The sequence below is a fragment of the Lepidochelys olivacea genome (assembly GCF_965140295.1).
Source record: "Lepidochelys olivacea isolate rLepOli2 genome assembly, chromosome: 6".
In the NCBI taxonomy this organism is placed as follows: Eukaryota; Metazoa; Chordata; order Testudines; family Cheloniidae; genus Lepidochelys; species Lepidochelys olivacea.
In genome coordinates, this window is record NC_140416.1 from 98,964,070 (window position 1) to 98,976,382 (window position 12,313).

Consider the following 12,313-nt stretch of genomic DNA (forward strand, 5'->3'; position numbering starts at 1 on the left):
TACACCAAGAGGCCTAATTTAGTCTGCATGACTTTTATTACTGAGGATTATGCAAGAAATGGAAAGAAACAAGTTTGACTCTTAAGAGCCCAGACTGAGTTTGCAGGGCTGGCCTTTAAAAAAAAACAACACATTTTTTTATTTGTAACTGTATTTGATATGGAAGTGATCAAGAGTAAACATGAAACCCCACAATGACATTTTATAATTTACACATAACCAATCTATTTTAAAATCACTGAAGTGCCTTATTATTGCAATTTCATAGTATTTAGTTACAATAGTACAGAGTAAGAAACTTGGACTGGCAGAGTACTTCACAGGTATCTGAAGATGTCATGGATTAAAAAACACACACACAAAATTTTAACTGCCATTAACACTATGCCATAAAGATTAAATTACTTTTTATGAAATTCAAATACATTTTTAAAATCTATGAAAATGTTCTTTTTCAGAGAAATGGTGCTCTACATTCTGTTTGGTAGATACAAAATGCTCTAACTGATGCCAAATATATTATCGTAACTAAACTATGTCAGGTCACTTTGCAGTGGTTTATTTAAACATTACTCTTATTAACAGTAATACTTATAACCTTTGAAAACAAATATAGGTTTCTAAGAGATCCTGAACAGAACAGAACCTTGCAGTAAGATCACTCAAAACTTTGAAATTCATTCACTTCTGCAAAGTTTCATTCAGTAAATGAGAAGCTACTTTCAGGCAAATACTTTCAGATTATATTTGTGAGAATTCCGTCACATGTATGATTTTAAAAGTTTGTACTTTCTCCCTTAAATATTTATAACTAATAGAACAAATAAAAATTCCTCACATACCTGTTCTTTTTCCTTCAATAGTTTTTCAAAGGCAAGAGCTTTTTCTTTCATTGAGTGGGATTCAAATTCTCTTTCTTTCAGCATCATTGAAAACTGCATGTTAGTTTCTTGTAATGCCCGGAATTCGGTTTCTTTCTCCCTGCACCTTGCTACTATTTCTTCATTTTCTTCTTTCAGCTTACAGATGTCCATTTCTAAAATTAGATTTCTTTCTTTAAGATTAGTGACAGCTTGTTTTAAAAGCTCATTTTCATTTTCTTTGTTACTGAGATTTTCACTTACAGAAAGTAACTGATCACTTTTAGATTTAATCAAGAGGTCTTTTTCCCTAAGTGACTTCTGGAAAACATCACATTTTCCCTTTATCTGCTTCATCTCTGGATCAGTGTCCTTTTGTCCCTTTCTTTCTAACTCCGATGTTGCAGCCATAGAATCAGACAATCTTTGATTATTTTCCTTAAGAGTTCTGATAGTCACATCTTTTTCTTGTAGCATATTTTTAAGCTGGTCCAATTCCTGTTGAAGGAGTTTGGACGCATCACTGACTATTTCAGGAGAAGTACTGCTTGGAATATCTGATGCTTGTGAAACTGAAGAAGCCATCAGCAGCGGTGGTGCTACCATATCAAGTTTTCCCAGAAGAAGATCCTTGGTATTATGAAGCTGTCCTATTCTATTCTGAACTTGTGCTAACTCCTGACTAAAACTTTTCATTTTTTTCTCATTCTGCTCATAACTCTGGATCAAGCCATTATAATCCATCTGCAATTTAGAATTGTTATCACTGTCAACTGAAATTTGTGCCTGAAGCTTGTGTAGCTCCTCCTGGAGATGAGCTGACTCATGCTGCATGTTCTGGACTGTAGTCATTACTTGTTGCTTCCACTCTTCCATCTTCTTTACTTGTTGCTTTAATTTATCACGCTCTTGTAAAAGCTCCTCAAACTGATTACTGTTAACACCTCCTGACCCACTGTCAGTACCTATGTTGGATGTCTGTAGGACAGTCAATAAGGTTTGGCATTTTTGACTCAAGGCATCTATTTCAATATCTTTCTCTCGAATGATACGGGACAAATTCTGAACAGTCTCTCTAAACATATCTTGGCTGTTACTTTCAAACCGATTAGATAATTTTTGGTTCTCTTCTTGTAACTTCATCAGAGCTGCTTCCTTAGTTGCTACCATATCCATGATTTTATGGTACTCTGTTTTTAACTGACTGTTTTCTCTAGTTTTTTCACTCAAAACTGCCAGCACCTGTTCTCTTTCCATGGCATAGGCTTGAAGTTGCTGTTGAAGGTACAGAACATCCTGTCTATATGATGAAGAGGAAATACTTGCATGGAGAGCTTGTATCTCTAAGTCTTTCTCTTGGATGATCTGAGTGAGTTTACCAACTTGATCTTTAGACAAGTGATCAATTTGTTGAGTTAAAAAGACATTCTTTTCATTCAGAAGCTTAATCTCCCTCTCTCTCTCTTTGATACCTTTTACTAGTCTTTCAATTTCAGACTTAGACAAGTCGTGTTTTTCATTACCATTTTCTCCATTCAGCGACTGGGCTTTGGTTTCTTGAAAGAGATCAGAGGAGTCTGTCTGAAAGACGTGCCTCTCATTGTGCAACTGAGTTTTAATTTGTTCAATTGTCCTCTGCAAATTTTTAATTTCCTCATCTTTCTCCAAGAAAAGCTTTTCATGCATGACATTCATTTGCTCATACTGAAATTTAGACTCACCTATTTCCCTTTTATGCTCCTGCAAAGACTGTTGAAGTTGCACAGTCTTCTGACTCTGATCTTCAATTGTTTTTTTGTGAAGTTTTATTTCCTCTTCAAGATTATTCTTTATTACGTGTAACTGTGTTATCTCAGTTTCAAGTTCAGTAATAATATCTAGTGTTTTAGGCTCAGCCACAGGTGGAGATCTGCTTTGCTGGTCCTTTAGTCTTTCAATCTCTTCTTTCAGATGATTGTTTTCTTCTTTCATGGCTGCAAGACTTTTGTCCTTTTCTTCTAAATTTTGTCTTAAAATCTCATGCTTTTTGGAATCCTTAACATATTCCTCAAGTTCCTGTTGCAACTCTAGAGCTCTATTTTTAAATTTTTCAACAAACACCTCTTTCTCTTTTATGAGTTCTGTCAACTGCTTTTGTCCTCCTAAGCTAGTTGTCAACATCTCTTTAGTTTCTTCATGGTCCGCTTCCATCTGCTCAATGCTCCTTTTGAGTTCTGCTATCTCAAAGTCCCTTTCTTGATTGCATTTCACTAGACACTCATGTTCAAGCTGTAATGCAGTGGTGTTCATGTTACGTGCATTTGACAGGTCCTCAGTGGTTTGTTCATATTTTTTTGCTTGTTCCAACAGCTGCGTTTTGGTCTGGCTTAATTCAGTTTCCAACTGTCCTTTTTCCATTTTCAAAGCCTCCAACATAGTATCTTTTTCCAGGGAAACCTTATTTTTCTCAGCAAAGGCTTCATGCAACTGCTGTTTTAGTTCTTCACAGACTGTCAGCAGCTTTCCATTTTCTATTTTAAGATCACAAACTGATCTCTCCAAATTTTGATTTAGTTGTTTATTTTCTGAAATATCTTCATTTAGTTTTGCAATTTCTGCTTCTCTTTCTTTAAGTGAAAGATCTTGATAGTTACTGTTAGATTCTTGATTCATTATCTTTGTTAACTCGTTCTGGGAAACAGAAAGTTCCTCCTCTTTTTGTTTCAGATTTTGCTTCAATTCTGCAATTTCCTTTTTATTATTCAAGTTACAATCTTGGGATTTCTTTAGTTGTTCTTGTAAATCCTTAATGTTATGCTGAAGCTGCTGATTACTCATATGCAAATCATTAAGTGCAAATGTACAGTGGTTCATTTTTAATTTCTGGGTTTCTAGTTCCTTACTCATTTCCATCTTCTCAACTTCTACTTCAGACACTTTCCTTCTTTCAAAATTTATGTCAAGTTTCAGCTGGTTGATGGTACTATCAGGTTCTGTATGCTGTTTTGATAGCTGCTCTTTCAGGGTAATCATATGCTAAAACAAACAGAAACAAGCATTCATCAGGATAAAAACAGAGCTTTCATTCATTTAATCATCTGGATAACAAAAGAATGTAAGGATTTTTTTTTTTTTTAAAGGAGTTGACTGAGCAGTCATTTTCAAATTATTAAAAATATATTCCATCAAACCTACAGAATCACTCTCCAAAACAATAAGTTAAATGTAAAAGTCAAAAATGTCCAGGATTTCTCAGGATAATTAAATTGGCATAAATAAACATCCATTTTAGCTGTGAACTAATATTTTGAGCTATTATTTAAAACTAGTGAGGCATTAAATCAAGTCACAAGTAAGTAAATGTGATTAATGTTCATTCACACAAATACATAAATATGAATTAACATACAGTCTGTAACACATGCAAGAAGTGTTTATATTTGAATTGCACAAAACTTGATAAACTGATATAGCATGCCTGCCTAATATAGACCATATCAGAATATTTGGGACTCAAACAGAGGTTAATCATGTTATTAGAAACTATAGGAATATTTCTTCCATTTCAAAAGCCTATGGAAAATATGGAACATTTAAAACTACTGTATTTTAAAATCATGGTCAAAACACAATGACATTAGCACACAACAGCAACGACAAATTTATTGAATATTCACTTTTCAATAGACAGCTCTGTTTCAGAACATTTTTATGTTAAAAAATCCAATAATTAACAAAACATACTGTCCTTTTATGGACTTGCTTGAGCGCCCCTAAGAGGGGTCAGTGCTTCCCAAAAGCAGACTGCATAAGGTTTTCAGATATACCGTAATAATTCTATCAAACCACTGGAGTTCAAGTGATGTTCTGGAAGGAAATAGCATATTACATTTAAAAGAGAACCCATTTTGGGCTACAAGATAGCTTAAGCCATGAAGTCTTAACATCAAAGAAACCCCAGGTGTATATAAGATTTGGTTAAGACAAAGAAAAACTTTTTTCAACTAGGTCAAATGAACATTTGGAACTTTAAAATTCTTAACACAGCAGTAACAACACAATTGAAAATTTGACAGACAGCTCATTTATTATAGGCCGCACAGTGATGCATACCATTAAGTTGCCTGACACTTTCCATGGTAAGACTTTGTTTTCAATTAATTTTGCCAAACCAACCATTTAGGCTGAAATTTCCCATGCCAGGTGCCCAAGGCTGATGTTTTGGGGACAGTTCCAATTAAAATGCTTCAGCCATTTTTGAGAATGAGATTAGTGAAACACACACTTTTGCCCGCATTAAAAAACTCCTTACAATAGTTTCAATTAGCATCTCTAGCACCTCCATACGTTGGAGCAGGGACTTGAAATTTTGTAGTGGGGGAATGGGGGGGGGGGAAGAGGAGGAGTCTCTTCCACTAACACTAGTGATGTGCTTTTGTTGTCCCTGAGAAAATTCATCCAAATTTGGCAAAGTTCTAATCCTTTGGGAAAAAAAGTCTGTTTGCACATGCTCAGAGACACACTACAGTTTTGCAGCTTAATTCTCTGAAGATTTCATTTGCACTGAGCATGCTCCACTCCTCAAAGTGCTTATGTGCTGACTAGACTGCACATGAGCCGTTCCCACAGCATGCTGGAGCATGCACCATCTTCCAGGGACTGAACAGGACCTTCACTGCATTTGCTCCTCCTGCCTGCCAGGAGCTGTTGACAAGGACAGGAACTGAGAGCAACTCTTGATGCTCTCTCTGCAGACATGCAGGCAAAGTAGAAGAGAAAGAAGCTACTTGACTCAAATGAAGAATAAGGGTGAGGGTAAGGCAGGAATAGGAGCAGAAAGACAGGGGCAGAAGGGTCTATAACCGCTGGGATACACTCCCCAACAGGACCTAGAATTTAAACCATTATTCTTGAGCCTCAATATTCTTTTGCTGTTTAGCAAACAGCAGTGAAATCCACCTGACTGCGTGTCTTCACTCCTCATCTAATGGCAGGTCCACAAGGAAGGTGACAGCGTTCCATTGCTACCAGTTACTCTGTTAGGTCATGTGGGAGAAGTCTATGTAACGAATCTAAAGATCCATGGCAGAGGTCTATGCTATGGATCTAAAGATCCCAATCCTACAGATAACCCACACGGGGGCCAACATGGTTCCATATAACTGAAAAAAAAAAATTCAAGCTTTTTAAAAACATAAGAAATTACATTTAAAAAAATATATGTAGAATTTAAATTTAAATTAATATAAAAATTAAGAAAACACTGAGGTAGCAAAGTAAAAAGCCTATAAAGTGCTTGAATAAGGTTGCCCATTCAACCTTAATTCAGCCTCCTTGTGCAGATGTATTATTGGTCAAGCTTGAGTCATTTCTTTGTTTGGGTGTAATGCAATAACTTCTGACCATTGCATCCAATCAATTCCAAAAATTAAGGGAATATTCTAAGCATTAATGGACAGAACACTAAACATTTTGGTGAAAAATATGAAAACCTTCAGGGGAAAATGGGGGACACATTAAGCATCTGGCTTGCAGAGCTAACACCTCCAACCACCCTTGTAATTGTCTATAAATTGAAGAATTTATTTATCACACCCATTAACATATTCTAGCATAACAAACCCCCTCATTTGAGTTCTGCCAATCCCCCCAGTGCTGCTGACACACTGAAAGGGAAAGGAGACTAAGAATGGTGGTGGGGAATGGAGGTGCACACAGACGGAGAAAGAGAATGATGGATCCTGGTACAGGGGCATGAAGAAATAGGGGCAGGCACAATCTCTGGCAGCAGAAAAAGGGGGACCTGGAAATGGGGGCTTTCAGAACCCCTGGCCTGGGAAGGAGGGAGAAATGGGGAGCACATAGATCCCTGACTGAAGAGGTAAAGGGAAGACCCTAATTTGGGGCCACACATAGCTCTTGGCATGAGGGGAAATGGAGGGGTCACAAAGAACCCCTAATGGTGGGGGGGGGAAGAGAATGGGGAACCTTGGTACAGTTTGGAAGGAAGGTCCAGTGGTGCACATAGCCTCTTGCATGGGAGGGAGATTGAGGGACCCTGGTATGGGGGAAGAGGTAATGAGACAGCACACAGAGCCTCTGGAATGGGGAGTTACACAGAACACTTGGTGGAGGTGAGAATGGAGGGCAGAAAGCAAAGATCCTCTGGTACTGGGCTGTGTGTGTGCAGTGAGTCACTGAAGTAAAAGGGGAATAGAAGGGTGGCACACAAGAGGCTTGTTGGAGTGAATGCAAGGAGTCGCTGGTGTGTGCAATGATCACAGACAGGAGAAAGAATTTAATCAGAAAAATGTGAATGATGCTTGGGAATCCTTTAAGAACACCTTACTAGATGTCCCAAAAGGCACAATCTCACAATCAAGGAAGAAGGCTGTGCTGTAAAAAATACGTGACAAGTGGAAGAAAGGGAAAGTTGATACTAATGAATATAAATCAGAGTTAGGAATTGTAGAAAATTGATAAGGGAAGCCCATGGACAGAAGCAGAAATCTATGGCCCCGAGAATTAAGGATAATACGATGGAGTTTTTAAAATATATTAGGAACAAAAAGAATCCTGACAATGGTATTGGCCCATTACTAGATGGAAATGGTAGAATTATCAATAATAATGCAGAAAAGGCAGAAGTGTTCAATAAATATAACTGTTCTATATTTGGGGAAAAAACAGATTATATAGTCTCATCATATGGTGATAACACACTTTCCATTCCACTCAGATCTCTGGAGAACGTTAAACAGTAGCTACTAAAGTTAGACATCTTAAAATAAGCAGGTCCAGCCACCTTGTACTCAAGAGTTATAAAAGAACTGGCCACTGAGCTCGCTGGACCATTAAGGTTGATTTTCAATTGGTCTTGGAATACTGGGGAAGTTCCAGAAGACTGAAAGCTAATGTGCAAATTTTTAAAAAGGGTAAATGAGATACACAGTTAATTATAGGCCTGTCAGCCTGACATCAATTCTGGGAAGAGAATATAATGGCTCATTTGGGATGCAATTAATAAAGAACTAAAGAAGGGCAATGTAATTTAGGCAAATCAACATGGGTTTATAGAAAACAGATCCTGTCAAACAAACTTGATATCTGTCCTTGATGAAATTGTTATGGGGGGGATCCCCTGTGAGTCCTTTCAGGCCTTAAGTAAAGCCCAAACCACTTCATGTCTCCTTTACCACCATCATATTTTATTTTGTTGTTCCAGCGGCCTCTACCTTATAATTTACAAGCCCTAGGCCAGCTCCACCACTTGCTTCTGGAGAAGGGAATAGAGCTGGCAGCAGTCAACCCGGCCCAGCTGTGCTTTCCTTCTGGTTCTCAGCTCCCCCTTCCATGGCTTCCTTCCTCTCAAATTATAGGCTCCCAGATATTAGGGTTGCGTCCCCCTCTAATTAGCCCTTCAGCTGTAGCTCTACTCAGCTGATTAATTGAGAAGGGTCAATCTATATTGGTGGGGATTTGAGAGACAGGATGCTGAGTCAACTCCTGATTCAGCTCACCCTGTTACAGAGATTACAAATTTGTTTGATAAATATAATAGTGCTGATGTAATATACTTCGACTTCTGTCAGGCCTTTGACTTGGCACCACACAACATTCCGATTAAAAAACTAGAATATCAAATTAACATGGCACCGATTAAATGGTTTAAAAACTGCTAACTGATGGGTCTCAAAATGTAACTGTAAACAGGGAATTGTCATCAAAGAGGTCTGTTCCCAGTGAGGTTCCTCTGGGGTTGTTATCTTGGCCCTATGCTATTTAACATGTTTATCAAATGACCTGGAAGAAAACATAAAATCATCACTGATAACGTTTGCAGATGACAAAAATTGGAGAAGTGGTAAATAATGAAGAGGAATAAAGAATGTAGGCCATATTTTACAGAACAGAGGACTCTATCCTGGAAGCAGTGACCCTGACAAAGATTTGGAGGTTGTGGTGGATATTCAGCTAAACGTGAGCTCCCAGTGAGATGCTGAGGTCAAAAGATCTAATGCAATCCTGAGATGCATAAACAGGGGAATCTCGAGTAGTAGTAGAGAAGTCATTTTATCAGTATATTTGGCTCTAGCACAGGGGTGGGCAAACTTTTTGGCCCGAGAGCCACATCTGGGTGGGGAAATTGCATGCAGGGCCATGAATGTAGGGCTGGGGCAGGAGGTTGGGGTGCGGGAGGTGGGGCAGGGTGTGGTGTGCAGGAAGGAGCTCAGGGCAAGGGGTTGGTGTGCAGCAGGGATGCGGGGTGCAGGAGGGGGCTTAAGGTAGGGGGTGGGAGGTTCAGGGCAGGGGTTGGAGTGCACAAGGGGCTCAGGGCAGGGGTTTGGGGTGCAGGAAGTTTTTGAGGTGTGGGCTCCGGCCTGGCACTGCTTACCTGGAGCGGCTCCGGGATGGCATCAGCATGCAGCCGGACTAAGGCAGGCTCTCTGCCTCCCCTGGCCCAGCCACGCTCCTGGAAGTGACCGGTACCATGTCCTTGCGGCCCCTGGAGGGGGGCAGAGGGCTCTACATGTTGCCCTCACCTGCGGGTACCTCCCCCAAAGCTCCCATTGGCTGCGGTTCCCCCTACAATAACCTTGTGACCTCCCTTCCCCACAAACTCCTTTTTGGGTCAGGACCCCTACAATTACAACACCCTGAAATTTCAAATTTAAATAGCTGAAATTTATAATTTTTAAAATCCTATGACCGTGAAGTTGACCAAAATGGACCTTGAATTTGGTAGGGACCTAATTATTGTGGTATTGGCCATTTTCCTTCTGAAAAGTCAAGTAGTTAATCTGAAACAAATGTATTTCAAATACATTTTTAAAACCTTAATAGCAGTTAAAATAGTGACAAATATAAATCTATTAATATTTGATTTTGATTAAAAATAATCTGTGACCACTAAGTTTCACATATTTTGCTCAAAATCTGATTTTTTTAAAAAAAAATTTAAGACGTTATGCTACTACAAACTAATAAAATGTAAAGCTGATAAAAGGAAATACTTTTTATATAACACATTGTCACAAGTATTTATGGAGGTCAAGATTTTATTAGGATTATATAAACCTAAACATATCCTTGGGTACTGCAACATTCCTAAAAAGGGGAATAAACCCTCATGATAGAGGGCACATAACCACTAACTGACGGAAATTAGTAAGAAATTTCCATTGTGGATAGCGGGTATGTTATTCCATAATTGTCCGTCATAAATACAAAGGGAAGGGTAACAACCTTCCCGTATATGCGTACTATAAAATCCCTCTTGGACAGAGGCACAATATCCTTTTACCTGTAAAGGGTTAAGAAGCTCAGGTAACCTGGCTACCAAAACGACCAATAAGGGGACAAGATACTTTCAAATGGGGCGGGGAGGGGTGTTTGAGGGGAGGCTTTTGTCTGTCTGTTCTGTGTGCTTGCCGGGGAGAGATCAAGAAAGCAAGTAATCCAACTTCATTAGAATTAGTAAGTACTAGCAAGGAAATGCATTAGCTTCCTTTTGTTTTGGTTTGTGATTTTCTCTGTGCTGAGAGGAAGGTGTATTCCTGGTTTTCTTTTTGTAACTTTAAAGTTTTTGCCCAGAGGGAAATCCTCTGTGTTTTAAATCTGATTACCCTGTGAGGTTAGCTTCCCTTCTAATTTTACAGAGGTGCTTCTTTTACTTTTTTTCTTTCTAATAAAGTTCTGTTTATTTTAAGAGCCTGACTGTTGTCTATTTTTCTCTATTGTCCTAAGACCCAGGGGTTTGGGTCTGTGATCACTTTGTAACCAATTGGTTAGGATATTATTCTCAAGCCTCCCCAGGAAAGGGGGTGTAAGGGCTTGGGGGGATATTTTGGGGGAACAGGAACTCCAAGTGGTCCTTTCCCGATTCTTTTTTAAAATCACTTGGTGGTGGCAGCGTACCCTCCAAGGGCAAAGAATTTGTGCCTTGGGGAAGTTTTACCCTAAGCTGGTAGAAATAAACTTAGGGGGTCTTTCATGCGGGTCCCCACATCTGTACCCTAGAGTTCAGAGTGGGGAGGGAACCCTGACAGTCCACTACAGGATTTCTTGCATTTCCTTGAAGCATCTGGTATCAGACACTGTCAGGAAGGAGGATGGACTAAATAAACCACTGGTCTTATCCAGTATGGCAGGAAGAGATTATTAGGAACCTAATAGGTCCTGATATCTGTGAGCAAAGATTAACATCACACACTGAATGTCTAAAAAAGTAAAGAAGTCCATTAATTCTCAGCAATATTTGTTACCTGCATAGTTGCTTGATTCTGCTTGTCCAATTCTTCTAATTCTGCTGTTAGTGTTGCTCTTTCTATAATACTTTCTTTGAGTTCATGCTCTTTCCTTTCCAATTCCTGCCTTAACTGATTTAATTCCAAGTTCTGGTCTTCAATAGATGCAGATGTAATATCCTCATCTTTATGTTGTAAATTTGCCAGTTTCTTCTGAAGTTCTTCCTTATATTGGACATAAATTGGATTTTATATTATTATTCAAGTTTTTAAACACTGTTTTAAAAACAGGCTTTATATTTAGTCAACCAGAGCATTTTAAGTGGATAACTAAGTGGAGTTAGTTCTTTTAAGTTCCTCTTTTGTTTAGCTACCACGTTGGCTTTTGCAGTACAGCTTAGTTACTCTACATTTGACCCTTCTATCCACTTTCTCAGCATTGAGGAACCTGAACCATCGGACTCATCTAGCATGCCAGAGACAAGGTTGATCCTTGGTCTCCTATCACCAGGTCCCCAAGGAAGGGTGTGAGTAACTTTTGTAAGGAATGATACCACAGGTACCCATAGAACTATATTATTTCTTTCTGATTCTATGGTTTGGAGCTTTTATGACTTTTTCCTTGATTTTAATAAAAATCTCTAAAGCAGGGCTAGGCAACCTATGGCACACATGCCAAAGACGGCATGTGAGCTGATTTTCAGTGGCATTCTCACCGACCAGGTCCTGACCATCAGTCCTGGGGGCTCCGCTGCCGGCCCGGGGTACTGTCTGCCGGCCCTCTGCCAGCTGGGGTTCTGTCTGCTGGACCCGCTCAGCCCACTGCCAGCCCCGGGTTCAGGCCACCAGTCCGGGGAAGGGAGGGTGGTGTCATGATTCTTAGTAAGGCTTTTGATGCTGTCTCACATGACCTTCTCAGAGAACTACAGCCTACACGAATCTACTATAAGATGGGTGCACAATTGGCTGGAAAACTATTATACTTAGAGTAATTATCAATCGTTCACTATCAAGCTGGAAGGGCATAATGAGTGGGGTCCCACAGGAATCTGTCCTGGGTCCGTTTCTATTCAATATCTTCATAAATGATTTGGATAATGGACACAGAGAATACACTAAAAGTTTACGCACGACATCAAGCTGGAGAGGGTTGTGAGCAATTTGGAGGACAGGATTAAATTTCAAAATGATCTTGACATACTGAAGAAATAATTTGAATTAAATAGG

General features: G+C 39.2%; 1 protein-coding gene across 2 annotated transcripts in view; it reads right to left on the minus strand.

Moving 5' to 3' along the window:
• Positions 1-12,313, minus strand: part of TRIP11 (thyroid hormone receptor interactor 11) — a 65,515-nt gene that overhangs the window by 32,015 nt on the left and 21,187 nt on the right. For both annotated transcript variants that reach the window (XM_084632375.1, XM_084632376.1), the window contains 2 exons: positions 11,105-11,311; positions 843-3,875 (listed from right to left, as the gene is read on the minus strand). In XM_084632375.1, coding sequence (XP_084488501.1) covers positions 843-3,875; positions 11,105-11,311 — 3,240 coding nt within the window. The remainder of the gene's footprint in view (positions 1-842; positions 3,876-11,104; positions 11,312-12,313) is intronic.